We start from the raw sequence: 17,668 nt of genomic DNA, 5'->3' as shown, positions 1-17,668 counted from the left end.
GGGAGAAGAGGCTCAGGTTTTGTTACACTCTGCAAGTAGTGGCAGACACTGTACGGAGAAAAATCAGCTTCCAAATGTAGTGGGGGAAGGGGAAAATGAATTGTTTACAACCAACCACTTTGTTGAGCTCTAGTCCCCAGTAGGACTATGCGTATGTTTTCAATTTGGGGGGGGGGGTGATTTTAGTCATAAACATGACAAAGATGGTTTTATATATAGAAACACGGACACTGCAGTACACATACCTTCAACTTCCTTATTTTTACAGGCAAAACATTTTACTTGGGCCCAGAACTAGGCCTGAGGATGGTATAAATGTTTGAGACAAGAAACATGGAGGTGTAACATTTCCTTCTGGTGTTATCTGGACCAGTGATCTGCTAGGCCTCTCCAATCTTTGACTCTGGGAGCCAGCCTTACCCTGCTCTGCTGTGAGAACCCGCACTCCTGGGCTGTTCACGCACATGGCATGTAAGCTGCTCCTAGCTACTTGCAAGCGAATGACACTAGCACTGTACAAATGTAGTGAGCTACAAACAAAAGGAAAGCTATTTATATGCTGATCACTTCTATTACCTTTCCCCATCCCCAGAGCACTCTTTGTACTATGATAAAATTGAATAGCAGCTTGTTGTAAGACTGAGGTATGAGCAAATTTGTGCTGAGTGGTGATCAAGTTGGATTCAAGACAAAGTTCTGTCATGTTAAATCAAGATGGCTGAATATAATGGTATTTCTTCCTGCATCATACAATACAAAATGCCATTCATTCTAAGTACAGTGATCCAGTGCAAGACAAATGCAGTGTCTCATCTAAGGTTTCTAAAAGTAAATGACCAGAAATTGATCAAAGACAAAGAAGAAAAGATGTGCTACAGTAGCCAAATAAAAAGAGTAGAAAGGTGAGAGTGCTGCCATCTCTTTTGGGGTCCATCAAGGAAGATTTCTGTTCCTGATGATGATGTCTAAAAGTTCCTGAGCTTCTTGGAGCCCATGACCTGCAGCCACACTGAGGAGATTTTCCACTTCCCTAAAGAATACATAATCATTATGAAGAGAAAAAATTTTAGGAACAAAAGTACACAGATAGGAATGAATTAGCTCCGCTGTCTTTCTCTATATTCAGGCTTTTATAACAGCACCCATCACTGTAACACCGAAGAACTTCCTAAGAGTTAATTCTCAACATCACAATGCCCTAATTTCCTCCCTACTTCTCCCAAGGTCTTTGGGGCTATGCTTTGTTGTGCTTTCTAACTCAGTGGAGTTATAGCTGGGCCGAATTTGTATTACTGATCACTCTAAATACACTTTTCATACAACTGAGTACATAACTCCACCTAATCCAATGCAGTGTTGTTGAAAGAGAAACACGGGGAAGAGATATATGACACATAGTAGTTTCAGATCATATGGCTTTGTTCAAATCAATTTTTTTTCCAGTTTCAGGTCATTTGATTTTGCACTCCCCAACCTTTATTTTGAGTTTCAGGTTTGAATGAACCAAAAACAAGAAACAAAAATTCAGTCAAATCTGCTGTGAAACTCATTAGTTGACTTAGATCTGAAACCTTCAGTTAATCTAGAGTCAATCAAAACTGGATTCATGTTCATACACAGTGAATATACAAAACACCATGCCAGGCAAGTTTTCTCTGGGTTACTGATTTCATTCTGAACATTTCATGCAGCTTAAGTACTCCCAAGCACAACATAAAGAAAACAACACTTCACAGAGAGAGAGAGAGAGAGAGAGAGAGAGAGAAAAGCAGGACATTTTCTCAAAGGGCTTCATCCAAAACTAGTTCATGTCAATGAGAGTCTTTCTATTGACTTTCAGTGGCTTTTGGATCAGGCCCAAAGAGAGTGCTTTGACACTAGAAGGACAATTCTGTCTATCTGAAAATTTGACTTTCATTATTTTTCCCCCTCATTGGCCTTGTCTACCCTAGTATTTTTCTTAACTTTTCCTCACTATAGTACCGGTGCCAGTTCTACTGGCAGCAGTATTAATGTAGACAGGCTACGGGCATTTTAACTGCCATATCATCTAATCCTGGTTTTAAAAAAGTAGCAGGTCTTCACTAACTCTTCCAACTTTTCTATTACTGGAGGCGCTGCAGTGCAATGGTGGGTAGTTTCAACAAAAATGCTAGTGTAGACTCTCCTATTGATAGTGATATTGGGACATCATCTGAGGAAGGAACTAGGATTCAGCAAAAGGAAAATGTTACCCTTTGTCAAGTGACATGGTCATGTTTTTCAGCTTTCCCACAGCCAGGTTAAAGGAGGAGTGGGGGTGGCCCTGCTCTGCAGCTTCCCTGAAAGACAAGAAAAAGGAATGTAAAAGGAAAGGGAAAAGAAGGAAACCCTAAGAGGATCCTCCATGTGAATGAACTAACCCAGGAAAAGAGCAAACAATGAGAAGGTATGAGTGAATTTACATTCTTAAGTGGGGTTTGTATTTAAAGTGTGAGACCCCAATTCAGGAAAGCACTTAAGCTTGTGTTTTTGCTCGTTAGGGATGACCTTATGCACACATTTAAGTGCTTTCCCAGATTAGGCCCTCTGTTGTTTGAAATAGTATTTTTCACCCCTTAAAGAAAGCACTGCAGCTGACAATCTGTTTTCACCTTCTTCTGTGTCCAAAAGTGAGTGAGTGTTTGTGGCAGGAATCAAAATTTGGTGTCTCAGTTCATTGGTGAAGTTACAGTGGTAAAAATTAACATTTACCACCAGCTGTAGTTTCACTTGCTGTGGCAAGTTCCACACTAAGGACCAAATTCTTCCTTCAGCTGTGTGCTCCACTCCTGTTAACTTCAAAGGGAGTAGTACATATAGCTTTGAGGGCAGAATTCGGTCTTAAGCATAGAGTTAATGCTTCAAATGCCATAGTAAAGGCAGCTGCTGCAGCAGGGTATATGTTGATATTTTGATGGTACCCACTATTTACTTTTTTTGGATTAGTTCTGGTGTTACTCTAATGAAAATACATGAAATTGCTCCTGGAAGTGCAGACACACCACAGACTACTTATAATTCCTGTGTGTGTGTGTGTATCTGTTCACTACAGGTTTGCTGCCTACATAAACATCTTCAGAAGTAGGTAGGGAACTATGGATCTGATTCAAAGACCACTGATGGTCGTGCTACAATGGACTTAGGTATACAGGGCCGGCTCTAGGATTTTTGCCGCCCAAAGCAAAAACAATTTTGGCCGCCCCCCCCCCCCCTTATTTAATTACCCCACCCCTGGCCCCGCCTCAACTCTGCCCCTTCCCCAAATCCCCAGCCCTGCCTCCTCCCCCCAGGTTCTCAAGCCTAGGAAGGAGGGAGGGAGGGGGAGAAGCGGCACCGCGCCGCGGCCACTCGGAGTCTCCCCTCCTTCCCAGGTTTGAGAGCTTGGGAGGGAGGGGGAGACTCCGAGTGGCCGCGGCGCGGGCACCGCTTCTCCCCCTCTCTCCCAGGCTCTCAAGTCTGGGAGGGAGGGGGAGACCCCGAGCTGCCGCGGCACGCGAAACAGCTGATACGCGCGCCGCTGCTCCCCCTCCCTCCCAGGTTTGAGAGCCTGGGAGGGAGGGCGAGTAGCGGCGCGCGAATCAGCTGTTTTGCGTGCTGTGGCAGCAGCAGCAGAGGTGAGCTAGGGCGGCCAGGGCACATTTTTAGGGGCGGCATTCTGGCGCTGGCCATGCCGCCCCTAAAAATGTACCACCCCAAGCACCAGCTTGTTTTGCTGGTGCCTAGAGCCGGCCCTGTAGGTATATATAAAGTCTGATCCAATCTGAAGATTCAACAAGCAGATACAGTAACTCCTTACTTAAAGTCATCCCAGTTAATGTTGTTACGTTGCTGATCAATTAGGGAACATGCACATTTAAAGTTGTGCTATGCTCCCTTATAACGTTGTTTGGCAGCCACCTGCTTTGTCCACTGCTTGCAGGAAGAGCAGCCCATTGGATCTAGCTGGTGGGGGCTTGGAACCAGGGTGGACCGGCAGCCCACCACCAGCTCCCCGCTTCCTAAGTTCCCTGTGTGGCAGCCGCCCAGCAGGCTATCAATTGCCAGCAGTTCAGCTGTCCCTCCCCCCACTGCCATATGCTGCTCCTGCCCTCTGCCTTGGAGCTGCTCGTGGGAACCTCCTGCTTGCTGTGGGGGGGGGGAAGGAAGGGGGGCTAATGTTAGCCTGCTGTTAGCCCCTGCTCCTGCCACAGCCCCCTGCTTACCCCTTCTCCATATAGAGCAGGGTTGGGACAGGACAGAACTCAGGATGGAGGGAGTTTGCTGTCCACAGTTGCTGTCTCAACTTCCTGATATACTTAAAAAGGCAGCGTACTTAGAGTGCGGTCAGCGTACTTAAAGGGGCAATGCACATCTCTCTCCTGTCTCTGTCTGCCATGCTGTCTCCCCTCCTTCCATTCGTGCTGCCTTGTAGAGTGTGACGCTACATTAACAACAATGGGTTAACCCTTGAGGGCTCAGCCGAGTGCTAGTTCATCATTTAGCAGCAAGGCATTCCCGGGGAAATATCCCACCCTCTTCCACCCTCTGACTTTACCACCTCAACCAAGCTTCACAATCATCATTGCTGTGAACAGTATTAAATTGTTTGTTTAAAACTTATACAGTGTGTGTGAGTATGTGTATATATATATAATAGTTTTTTGTCTGGTTAAAAGAGTTTCCCTGGACCCTAACCCCCCACTATTTACATTAATTCTTATGGGGAAATTGGATTAGCATAGCATCATTTCGCTTAAAGTCACATTTTTCAGGAACATAACTACAAGGTTAAGCGAGGAGTTACTGTACTGCAGTCTGTGGTCTGAAAACTGTCTCCCAAAGTTACTGTTTCACTTTCCATTAACTGAGCTACTCTTCCATCCATTCTACAATTCCCATGGCCCTATCTGTGCTAGCAGAACAACTGAGCTAAAAGTAAAATGTTTAAAAACCTGTGTTTGAGATGGCTTTAATCAAAATCTCCTCTGAACCATTTTAATACTGTCTGATCATGGCATAAACATCTTTTGTAGAGGGACAGTTACCTCACTCTCACAGCAGAAAGCTTTCATGAGCAATAAATTAACAGTGGAGAAAAAAAAATCATATGCTGCTGATGTCCCTAAATGCACCTTAGCCTGTACATTTTTTTTCCTCCACTGCCTGCCTGCTGTTCTAGTGTCGTCAGAAGGCTTTGTTCTTGTCCATCCAGGGCCGGCTCTAGGCACCAGCAAAACAAGCTGGTGCTTGGGGCAGCACATTTTTAGGGGCGGCATGGCCGGCGCCAGAATGCCACCCCTAAAAATGTGCCCCGGCCACCCTAGCTTACCTCCGCTGCTGCTGTCAGGGCGCACGAAACAGCTGATTTGCGCGCCGCGGCGGCTCGGGGTCTCCCCCTCCCTCCCAGGCTCTCAAACCTGGGAGGGAGGGGGAGACTCCGAGTGGCCGTGGCGCGGGCGCCGCTTCTCCCCCTCCCTCCCTCCTAGGCTTGAGAGCCTGTGGGGAGGAGGCAGGGCTGGGGATTTGGGGAAGGGGCGGAGTTGAGGCAGGGCCGGGGTTGGGGTAATTAAAGAACGGGGCGGGGGGCGGCCAAAATTGTTTTTGCTTTGGGCGGCAAAAATCCTAGAGCCGGCCCTGTGTCCATCACAGCAGGAGCAGCACCCAGAGGCCTCTAGAATCTCTCTTTGTAGGTACTTGTGTGGCCCCCTCACCTTAGTATTTGAGCACCTGCTATGTTTTTTAAAAATAGAAATAACCGATGGGGAAAAATCAGACAGAGAGGTGAAGCATCTTGCCCAAAGCCACAGAGGGAGTCAGTGTCCAAGTTAGACCATATTGATCTCTCATATTAGAGCAATTTGGAAGCAAATTACAGTACCAGAAAAAAAGTTTGCTTTTCTTCCCTAATCCACTCCTGCAGGAAATCTTCTAAAGACACCTGGGGACCTTTACCCTGGGGACCACTGTGGAAGGTTGCCACTTCAGTAATCTTTTACTCCACCTCACCTGAACCAATGCATGGCCATCTCCTCATTCTTTTCCACACCAGTTCCTGGATGTGAGACAAAGACACGGCAAAGAAATGAAGAGAATTTCAGTTAAAATGTACAATATGGGGGCCAAAATTACCCACAAGGTAACGTATTGTGTAACATGTTCACAAGTTCTCTATTTGCACACACATATATTCTGAAGCCGAGTTACCCTCTGACTTGGAGAAATGTTACCTTGCAGATATCTCTGCCCCACAATGTGTTGGGCATTGGGGTACCCCAGGTGAGCATACATATGAGCCACGTGGAAATGGAAGTTCTCATAGCACAGCAAGATGTAAAGCAGAAGGAGGACGGGGACAATCATAGCCAGCAACTGTAAAGGATAAGGAAAGAGTCATGATAGAGGGAGACATTAAAACGGGACCAAATACAGCTAATATTTCAGTGAAAGCACTGAAAGCATCTTAGTGTGCTGCTTTCCAAATAGCAAAGCTAGGGAAACTTCTCGCAATAGCCAAAAATGTAATTTAGCCTTGTGCAATGGATACAGAACCTGATCCAACATCCATTAGAGCCTATAGAATGACTCCATAGACTACAAGAGATATTGGACCAGGCCCCTACCTTGTCTATACAGTGTGGCAATGTGCACTAGAGGGGTGTGATTTCTAAAGTGCACCAAAGCATTGCCCACTAAGTGACCCAGGTAGACGCCGATGGTGGGCACTAGAAGTGCCCTAGTGAATGTTAACATAGTGCTTTGTGCACTAAAGAATGTTTAGCGCATGCCAGTTACTGGACAACATACAGGTGCACTTTAGAAATCACACCTCTCTAGTGCGCTTTGCCATGATGTATAGATAGCATTGCCAACCCTCCAGAATTGGCCTGGAGTCTCCAGGAATCTGCATAGATCTCCGGGTGACTATTGAAAACAATCTGGGAGATTTTAATCGGATATTTTAAGAAAATGACATTACATCATGTTGGGGGGGGGGGGGGGGGGCAAGGAATCTCCCAGAATAGCTTCAGTCAGAGTTGGCAACCCTATGTATAGACAAGTAACTTTTGGCTCTGCTGTAGCAAATTAAAATAATTCCATTTTGTCTAATGGTTCTTTTGTGAGATGAATTCATTAGCTGGCAGCAGATCGGGATGAGCAATTTGTTAAGAAGGTTTGTGAGACTGAGTATTTCTCTCCAGGTGGATGGGTTCACATCCATGTCATCTGCTTCACAGGTAACTGTAGTTACTCTGTATGGGTCTGACAGCTCTCTTTATAAACTTTGTGATGAAAGGATTTATAGTTTCACATACAACAGTGGGCAAACTTTCGAAACTCTTTAATTTGGCAGTGGAGTAAAAATGGGTCGAGTCTCTTTTCAGCTACACTCCTGTAAATCAGGAGTAACTTCGCTTATACTAGTGGAGTTACACCAGTGTAAAACATATATAAAATCAGAATCAGGCCTGTTATTTTTCAGTGCCAAATAAAAAGCTTCAAAAACAGGCTCACCAGTAGTTTGTGATAATAGGGATTTACAGATTGAAAACTCAAGTTTACACTGATAGTGCAAGAACCATGGCCAAAAAAAAAAAAGAGGAATGGGGTTTGTAAGCAGACTGTGGCCCCAAAGAGGTATGGGGCACAGTACATATCCATTGAGAGGCATTTGCCCTACACAGTCACCACTTAGACATGATAAAGCAGCCAGGGCTGTAAATTTAATTAACAGCGTTTTCTCTTACTTAATTGGCCTCTCAGAGTTGGTAAGACAACTCCCACCTGTTCATGCTCTCTGTATGTGTGTATATATATCTCCTCAATATATGTTCCATTCTATATGCATCCGAAGAAGTGGGCTGTAGTCCACGAAAGCTTATGCTCTAATAAATTTGTTAGTCTCTAAGGTGCCACAAGTACTCCTGTTCTTTTTGTGGATACAGACTAACACGGCTGCTACTCTGAAACCTGAGCTCTGTTGATTTTTAGCATGCTTTCAATGGTATGTGATGACATAGGTGCTAATCACTGTCATGAATTGTACCATGCAGAAGACCTCTTTCTTTTAGAAGAGTGATAGCTGCAAATATTTAACAAATTGCTAAATATGTTTGCACTAGGTTGATACAAACAATGTTTGTAGCTGAGCCGTAGTTGACACTGTGACCGGGCTCTCTATGGGGGCCAGCTGTGGTCACTCAATTAGGGTGAACTGCAAAGAATGGGGCAGACAAACCCCAAAGCTGGTAGATAATTCAATACATAGAATTACCAAGCCAGCATAAAATAGCTTCTTAATTACCACACTGGTTTTTCGGAAGTAAATAACACTGGTCCCTTAAAGTACCCAGCCTCAGACCTCCATCCAGGTACCCAAGTCAAATATGATGAAGATTTCTGAAAATCTTATTTCATCATATAAAAGAAAGGGTTCTACCAATTCCAAAGGATCAAACACAGTACCTCTCAGGTTAATGAATATTCCACGCTACAGCCAATTCTTATTATCTAAACTAAAATGTATTAAAATGTATTAAAAAAGAAAAGAGAGAGAGTATGATTAAAAGATCAATATACATACAGACATGAGATCAATTCTTGAGGTTCAGATACATAGCAGAGATGGTGAGCTTTGTAGTTGCAAAGAGTTTTTAGAATTTAGTTAATAGGTTATAGTCCAATGTCCAATATCGTATTCAGTGCATACCAGTATAACTGGAATCTCATCTTGCGACTCAAACTTCCTCTGGTGAAGCTTAAGCAGATCTAAGATGAACAGGATCAGGACCCAAGGATCTTTTATACAATTTCATGTCTTCTTTGACAAGCTGGAGTCCCTTGGGGAACTAAAGGGAATTAGGTTGACTTTGAAGGAGGTCCATCATTGGTACTTAGCTATACGAATTAACATAAGGCAATTGGCTTGTTCCTCCACCATTCACAGATGATTTTCTATACATTTCAAAGAGAAATGAATACAGAGAAACCCTGTGTTTACAATTCATCTAAATGCTATGATGTTCTCTGGATCTCTGAATTATCAGAATACAGCATAGATAGGGACTGTTGATTAAATTGTTGACCATTACCCCTATGCATGTAAATACGCAAAAACACAAACAACAACTCCTCACGTCTTAGAGGGCTGAATTTGAATCATTCATCCTGCAGGATGTTTAACCATTTCTGGCCATGCATCACAGACACCTTGTGCATAACTTTGTTCTTTTATATGAATATTTTCAAAAGAAGAATATTTCAATTTCTGCAATATTGATACTTTTGACTACCAACAGAATTAGCGATGAATTGAAGATAAAGTCATATAAGATCAGTGCTTCACTGTAATTAACGCTTAGCTCTCTACATGGCATTTTTCATCCACAAGACAAAGCACTTTGCAAAGAGGGTAATCATTATCCCATTTTACACATGGGGAAACAGAGCCCTGGAGAGATGAAGTAACTTGGCCAAAGTCATGCAGCACAGCCAGGAATAGAATTTAGATATCCTGTCTCTTAGTCTAGGGGCCTATCCACAGGATTCCTAAAATAATTATTTTTTTCTTGTTTGTATTTTACAAATGATATGTTACTAAGTATTTGCTATAAAATACATTGGTGTTTGTAATGTATTATTCTCAAAGGATTGTGGGATGTCGATGCAAGGGATTATTGGATTGGGATCTCAGCTAGTCATTGCATCCAGTTTTGGAGACACTGGTAGGGAAGATTGACAGCCCCTTCTTTAACTTACAGAAGAAACCTCTTAACTAGTACTTAGAATTGTGTTTCGATCCAACAGTGAAAGGAAAATTTAAAAGATAGAGATTGGATAGAAAGAGAATGGGAGAAGCAACCAGGATCATCTGTGCCATATTCACTAGGCAAGAGACCAGGTTGCAGTGGCACTTTACAGCATTGCAAAGATTAGGTCTAAATCCAAACCTCCTCAAAATTCAAGAGCACTTGGACTCATTGTTCAGATTTAGCCCATTGTAGACACAGATCTATCCTGTGACATTCAGATCATGATCTGCATCTTAACTGTCCTGAAAGATTCATGGTGAGGAAGCTTTGGACCCAGAGTTCTTGGGTTAAATCCTAGATGCTGAGCAGCCATAGTTCTTATTAAAGCCAGCTGATGCTCAGTATCAGCATCTCCCAAAATGTGACTCCTGATTCAGGTCCATCTCTACCTGGATCATATCAAAGCTGAGAATTAAATTAGCCACAGGCAAGTGATAATGGAGCAAACATCTCCCGGTATTCAGATATCTGGCTGACAAATTTAGGAACATAGGATTTGCTGCCCTGGATTAGACCACCAGTCCAACTAGTGTGGTATCCTCTTCAGGCAGTGACCAATGCTTCAGAGAAAAATTCTCCAAGAACCTTGTAACATACCTAGACATTCCAGCTGATTGCAGTGGCACAAATAATGCATGGGTAAGTCTGTGGTGATACCATGGCAATTTTTTTAAGATGACATCCTAGATTGATCCTGTTTATTGCTGAACTTCTTCCCAAGGGGAAGAGATGATGGACCACTCCTTGGGAAAGATCATGAAGAATAAAATCATTCTGCAGATTGCAGGCCTGAGGGCAAGTAATCATTCTTTCTAAAATCAAGTCTTCTTTGATGATTTTAGGTCTGTGCTCCAGAAAAGTCACTGAAAGAAGGGGGCAATAATTAATGTTTTACTATTACAGACTTTTCTTGCATTCATTACATAATAAAGAATGCATCTTGAGACTTGTAGGAGGAAACAGTCACTTGAAAACCTCCTCCTTCAAACTCTGGAGGAACACAGCAACTTACACACAAATAATCACCATAGCAAATGCTCAGATAAGGCCAGCAATTGATGGTAAAGCAAGCTTGTAAGCTTACTTGCATAAGACACTTGGGAGGGACTCAAGAAGAAAGTCTGAAGGAATGTCCCACAAGTGACCTCAGTTGAGTGGTCCTGCAAAACTCCAAATCCAGATGTGTGCAACTCATCTGACAGCATAAGAGTGAGATATTGGGAGACATCACCAAGTTTTTCACCACTTTCCAATGACGCTGCTTATTTGTACTCCACAGGCATGGATAGATAGATTTCTCTATGTTGAAGTAGATGGGTAGCTGTTTTTTTGTTCTTTTGCAGATGGGAAATGACAGGCTAGCTCAGACCTTTTCATCACACCTTTTGTGTGGGTCACCAATGAGCCAGCTTATCAGCAGGTTTGCAGGTGGCTCCTGCTAATTCATATAAAGCAAACAGGAAGAAAGCTCTATATTTTACAGAGAATTCAAACATCTAGCAGGCTGTCTCACCTTAGAAAGGGCCAATTCAATCTTTTAAACAAAGCCATGATAGTTCATTGTGCTGCACACAGTTGTTAAAGATAACCACTAACAGGGGAGATTCATGTCCCAAGAAGCAGTTGGCACTGAGGAGGAGCAGTTATAAAATGGAACCTTGCTTTTAACAGTAACAAGGGAGTGGGATGAGATCCCCTGATCTCCCCTCAGACTCGGCTGATAATACCCACAACTGGCACAAACCCTTGGCCCTGGTGAAGCATGTATTTGTGAAGCATATTCCAATGTTGTGCATTCAGATTTTGGGACTCAGATAACACTAAGATGAAAGAGGTGAAGAAAATAAAAACTCAATTAATGCCGGTTGCAACTGATACTAAGAACTTCCCATGGGAGAATGCAAGGGACTACAATTAAATTGGTCCCAGAGTCAAGAAATGTGAAAGGCCTATTTGTACACTCCTAAATACAAGAGGAACAAGGATCAGTGGCTCCAAAATACTTCCTAGTCTTTCTGCTGAACAATCTGTTGCTCATTTCCCTGTATTTTTTCTCTGGTATTTTTATTTTATTTACATTTATTTCCAGATGTGTCTAGGTACCAGATTCTGCTCTTCTTTACACCACTCTAAATTCACAGTAACTCCATTGAGAGTTTACTCCTGATTCAGATCCATGCAGCCTGTGAGCAGAAACTGGCTACAGGTGTGTCACATGCAACTAAACAATCTTTTTTTACCAAAACATAACTATTAAATTAAGAGGAAACTCAGAACCAACTAATTTGTTCAGCACTGAAACAGAAAGAACCACAATCATAGAAACATAGGACTGGAAGGGACCTCGAGAGGTCATGTAGTCCAGTCCCTGCACTCATGGTAGGACTAAGTATTATCTAGGCCATCCCTGACAGGTGTTTGTCTAACCTGCTCTTAAAAATCTCCAATGATGGAGATTCCACAACCTCCCTAGCCAATTTATTCCAGTGCTTAACCACCCTGACAGTTAGGAAGTTTTTCCTAGTGTCAAACCTAAACCTCCCTTGCTGCAATTTAAGCCCATTGCTTCTTGTCCTATCCCCAGAGGTTAACAAGAACAATTCTTATCCCTCCTTCTTGTAACAACCTTTTATGTACTTGGAAACTGTTATCATGTCCTCTCTGTCTTCTCTTTTCCAGACTAAACAAACCCATTTTTTTCAATCTTTACTCATAGGTCATGTTTTCTAGACCTTTAATCATGTTTGTTGCTCTTCTCTGGACTTTCTCTACTTTGTCCACATCTTTCTTGAAATATAGCACCCAGAACAGGACACAATCAGGGCCAGCTCTGGCTTTTTTGCCGCTGCAGGCAAAAAAGCCTCCGGCCGCACACACCCCCCCCCGACCCCAGTGCGGCAGGGGAGGGCTGCCGGAGCCCCGGGGGGAGGGCGGCGAGCCCCGGCCGGGGCTCCGCTCTCCCCGGTGGCCAGAGCGCCGGGGGGAGGGCTGCGAGTCCCAGTCGGGGCTCCGCTCTCCCCGGCAGCCAGAGCACCGGGGGGAGGGCGGTGAGTCCGCCCGGGGCTCTGCTGTCCCCGGCGGCCAGAACGCCTGGGGGAAGGCGGTGAGCCCGCCGCGGCTCCGCTCTCCCCGGCGGCCAGAGCGCTGCGGGGAGGGTGGCGAGCCCACCCGGGGCTCCGCTGTCCCCGGCAGCCAGAGCGCCGGGGGGAGTGCGGCGAGCCCGCTGCGGCTCCGCTCTCCCCGGCGGCCAGAGCGCCGGGGGGAAGGCGGCGAGCCCGCCGCGGCTCCGCTCTCCCCGGCGGCCAGAGCGCCAGGGGGAGGGCGGCGAGCCCCGGCCGTGCCCCGCTCTCCCCGGCGGCTGGAGCCGGAGCACCGCGCCGCCCCCCTCCAGGTGCTGCCCCAAGCACAAGCTTGGCGGGCTGGTGCCTGGAGCCAGCCCTGGACACAATACTCCAGTTGAAGCCTAATCAGCGTGGAGTAGAGTAGAAGAATTACTTCTCGTGTCTTGCTTACAACCCTCCTGCCAATACATCCCAGAATGATGTTGGCCTTTTTTTTTGGCAACAGTGTTACACTGTTGACTCATATTTAGCTTGTGGTCCACTATGACCCCCTGATCCCTTTCCGCAGTACTCCTTCCTAGGCAGTGATTTCCCATTTTGTATGTGTGCAACTGATTGTTCCTTTCTAAATGGAGTACTTTGCATTTGTCCTTTATTGAATTTCATCCTGTTTATTTCAGACCGTTTCTCCAGTTTGTCCAGATCATTTTGAATTTTAACCCTATCCTCCAAAGCATTTGCAACCCCTCCCAGCTTGGTATTGTCCACAAACTTTATAAGTGTACTCTCTATGCCATTATCTAAATCATTGATGAAGATATTGAACAGAACCGGACTCAGAACTGATCCCTGTGGGACCCCACTTGATATGCCCTTCCAGCATGACTGTGAACCACTGATAACTACTCTCTGGGAATGGTTTTCCAAACAGTTTTGCACCCAACTTATAATAGCTCCATCTAGGTTGCATTTCCCTCGTTTGTTTATGAGAAGGTCATGCGAGACAGCATCAAAAGCTTTACTAAAGTCAAGATATACCATGTTTACCACTTCCCACATATCCACAAGGCTTGTTACCCTGTCAAAGAAAGCTATCAGGTTGGTTTGACATGATTTGTTCTTGACAAATCCATGCTAACTGTTACTTATCTTATTAGCTTCCAGATTTATGAAAACTGATTGTTTAAATATTTGCTCAATTCTCTTTCCAGAAGTTAAGCTGACTGGTCTGTAATTCCCCAGGTTGTCCTTATTTCCCTTTTTATAGATTGGCACTATATTTGCCCTTTTCCAGTCTTCTGGAATCTCTCCCGTCTTCCATGACTTTTCAAAGATAATTGCTAATGGCTCAGATATCTCATCAGTCAGCTCCTTGAGTATTCTAGGATGCATTTCATCAGGCCCTGGTGACTTGAAGACATCTAATTTGTCTAAGTAATTTTTAACTTGTTCTTTTCCTATTATAGCCTCTGATCCTACCTCATTTTCACTAGCATTCACTATGTTAGACATCCAATCACCACCAACCTTATTGGTGAAAACCAAAACAAAGAAGTTATTAAGTACTGCCATTTTCACACTTTCTGTTATTTCCCTCTCTTCCTCTCCTTCCCTCCCATTGAGTAACAGGCCTACTCCGTCCTTGGTCTTCCTCTTGCTCCTAATGTACTTGTTACCCTTTATGTCGTGAGCTAATTTGATCTAATTTTGTGCATTGGCCTTTCTAATTTTGTCCTTACATCCTTGTGTTAATTGTTTATATTCATCCTTTGTAATTTGACCTAGTTTCCACTTTTTGTAGGACTCTTTTTTTTTTTTTTTAAAGGTCATTAAAGGTCTCCTGGTTAAGCCAGCGTGGTCTCTTGCCATACTTCCTATATTTCCATAATGACTCTTTGAAAAACTGCCAACTGTCTTCAATTGTTTTTCCCCTTAGACTTACTTCCCATGGGATCTTACCTACCAACTCTCTGAGTTTGCTGAAGTCTGCCTTCTTGAAATCCATTGTCCTTATTTTGCTGTTCTCCCTCCTACCATTCCTTAGAATCATGAACTCTATCATTTCTGGCCACCTCTACAGAACTTTTTCAGTCATTGTAGGAGTGCTTCAGCCATCTCTCTGCATCATCAACTCTGTCATAGCATAAGGTTATTTCAACTAAGCTGCACCCAGAGCCAAAGTTCAAAGGGTGCATTAACAGCCTTTGCAAGTAAATTCTTAAAAAAGACTGTTGTGTGTTAGCTGGCTTTATTTGCTACTTTATTTGTATTAACTATCACTGACAGCTCCAGTACACTGTTTACACAAACATAAGCGGCCTAAGGCACTTTATAGATGCCTTCAGGGATGTCACAATCTAGTATCTGTGATGTCATAATGCTGAGAAAGGATGTACAGGAAAAAAGATAGGATTCAAATTTGACAGATTGCATTAGAAGCTCTTTAAGGTCCTGATCCTAGGAGGTGCTAAGTGCCTCATGTGATATCCACAGTGCCCTCACTTCCCACCTCTCAGGTTGCTCCACTCATTGTAGGATTTGACCTCATATCAAATCTGACTATAAGGGATTTTACTGTTCATGCACAACTGCAATGAAGAGAGTTTGCTGATACAAATGCAGATACAGTACAATATAATGGAAACAAATGGGAGCATTTTGTAAACTGCCATTTCAACAGCATTTGCACAGACTCAAACCTGTTGAGAATTTATCTGACTGGAATATAGTACATAATTTGATTCCCAGATGATGACAATCCTACCACCCATCCCACGTTCTGGGGCTGCACACTCACCTCCCATTTACTCCACTTGGAATGAGTTGGTTTCTTACTCCTCTGGGAAAGGTTTGTCCCCCCCGTCTCAGCACCACCTGCCTGGCTCCTTCCTTTCTGTTTCCGCTGTACCATGGGTTTCATGTTCCTCCACGTCTCTCTCTCATACCTGCTTTGAACAATCTTGCTTTAATTGAGCATGATCTGCTCCTATCCTCAGTCCCTACCCAATCCCAACTCTCCCCTATTGCTGGTTATACTCTATTGTTCTCTCTCCTGATTTATGGTACAGATCATCCAGCTGCCTCACGGTGATAAGGAGAATGGATATATATCTCTCACCAATGATACAAAGAAAAAACAGACGGAACAGTGTGCATTTAACCATATCAGTGCCAAAGGTCCCCAGCTTCCCTCAGAATTTTCCCTGCTAGTACAAGCCTGTCAATCAGAACAGGTAAGTCTTAGTATCTGGCAAATTTGATGAAGAAAAGAAAACCTTAAAAAATACAACACATCATCACAATTTGGTTTTGTCCAGTACTTATTGTGCAAGGACATATGAAATGATTCACAACGGATGACATTGCAACATGCACATACAAATGTTTAGTATCATTATTATTTAATATTTATATTGCATAGGATCTAGAGGCCCTAATCAGGATTAGGAACCTGTTGGGCTGAGTGCAATACAAAAACATATAAAGACACTGTCCCTATTCCAAGGATCCATATGTCATACAGGTAGTCAGATGAGAAAAATCAGAGACAGTTATAGGGCATATGAAAACATAGCAGGCTAAGGGGTAGAATTTTTTAATGAGTGAGGGAGTTGGAAGCCAGAAGCCAAAATCAATGACCAATTCTTCAAGAACTAACTGTTTTTACATAATGGATAAACAGAAGCATAACATTCTTAACACCATCTGGGGATTTGCAATAGTGGTAAGGCTCTCTCTTCATTTCTAACAGAAGTTATGTTTTACTATGGAATAACTAAGGCTATGTCCTCACTACGGGGGGGGCGGGTCGATTTAAGATACGCAAATTCAGCTACGCGACGTATTGGAGCCGACTTACCCCGCTGTGAGGACGGCGGCAAATCGACTTCCGCAGCTCTCCCGTCGACGGCGCTTACTCCTACCTCCGCTGGTGGAGTAGAAGCGTCGATTCAGGGATCGATTGGCACTGTAGTTTTAGTGTGAGGTAAACTAGGTGAGGCCAACCACAGGCAGGGGCTATAATACTGACCTCACCTAGCTACTTTGCAGTGAAAACTACAGTCACTTTGTCTCCACTGGGATTTTACAGTGAGATAACGATCAAGGATTAGTTACCTCACTGTAAAAGGAAAAAAGACACTTTTTGGCCTGAAGACATAGCCTAAAACTCCTACAGAAATAAGGGTTGCATATTTTACATTTCAGGTACCAATTTTCATTTCTTAAATTATGCTGCCACCAAGTGGCCAATTCATTTGTTCATTTAAAGTAACGCATTTCAGGAGCTTTTCCCACACTTTTTGACAAAATTGGTTCTTGCCTCTCAAAGTGTGTAAAGATGGTGATACCAGTAACTAGTGTTTGAAACTGATTACGCTATTTTAAGGATTTAACAACAAAATTGTATCCCATCTCCTACAAAATCTGAATAATGTTATTACAGCCACTTGTAGAGACATACAAAATATTTATATTCATTCTGATGCTTAGCCTATGTTAGTGAAATTAATATTCTCATTGATGTATAGAACATGCCTTGGTGTTTGTAGTCCTTTGTTATAGGTGGCTAAATTAAGTGTACATGTGACGTTGTGCAGTCTATATGGTTTTATAAAAACATAATAAGAAGTGAATATAATGTAACTGGAATTTGCTTCATGCAAAAGGTCTCTTGTAAGGTATCATTACAAAGCTTATAATCTACTGAGTGTGATCATCCCATTTGTATAAATGTACCACTCTTGTAACTAAAACTAGAAATATGAAATATAACTCTGAGGGCCTGTTGTAATTATG

At 43.4% G+C, this 17,668-nt stretch overlaps 1 protein-coding gene across 1 annotated transcript; it reads right to left on the bottom strand.

Annotated features, from left to right (window-relative positions):
* Nucleotides 1–438: 438 nt before the first annotated feature.
* LOC128838418 (secretory immunoglobulin A-binding protein EsiB-like) lies at nucleotides 439–15,852 on the bottom strand. Its single transcript, XM_054030593.1, has 5 exons — nucleotides 15,669–15,852; nucleotides 6,228–6,369; nucleotides 6,007–6,052; nucleotides 2,235–2,321; nucleotides 439–1,030 (listed from the first exon to the last, which is right to left on the bottom strand). The coding sequence occupies exons 1-5, from the start codon at nucleotides 15,789–15,791 to the stop codon at nucleotides 934–936; spliced, it is 495 nt and encodes a 164-aa protein (XP_053886568.1). The 5' UTR covers nucleotides 15,792–15,852; the 3' UTR covers nucleotides 439–933.
* Nucleotides 15,853–17,668: the final 1,816 nt, after the last annotated feature.

This window comes from Malaclemys terrapin, chromosome 5 (assembly GCF_027887155.1).
Source record: "Malaclemys terrapin pileata isolate rMalTer1 chromosome 5, rMalTer1.hap1, whole genome shotgun sequence".
Lineage (NCBI taxonomy): Eukaryota > Metazoa > Chordata > Testudines > Emydidae > Malaclemys > Malaclemys terrapin.
The sequence above is the reverse complement of the archived record's forward strand: the minus strand, read 5'-3'. Positions and strand labels throughout refer to the sequence as shown.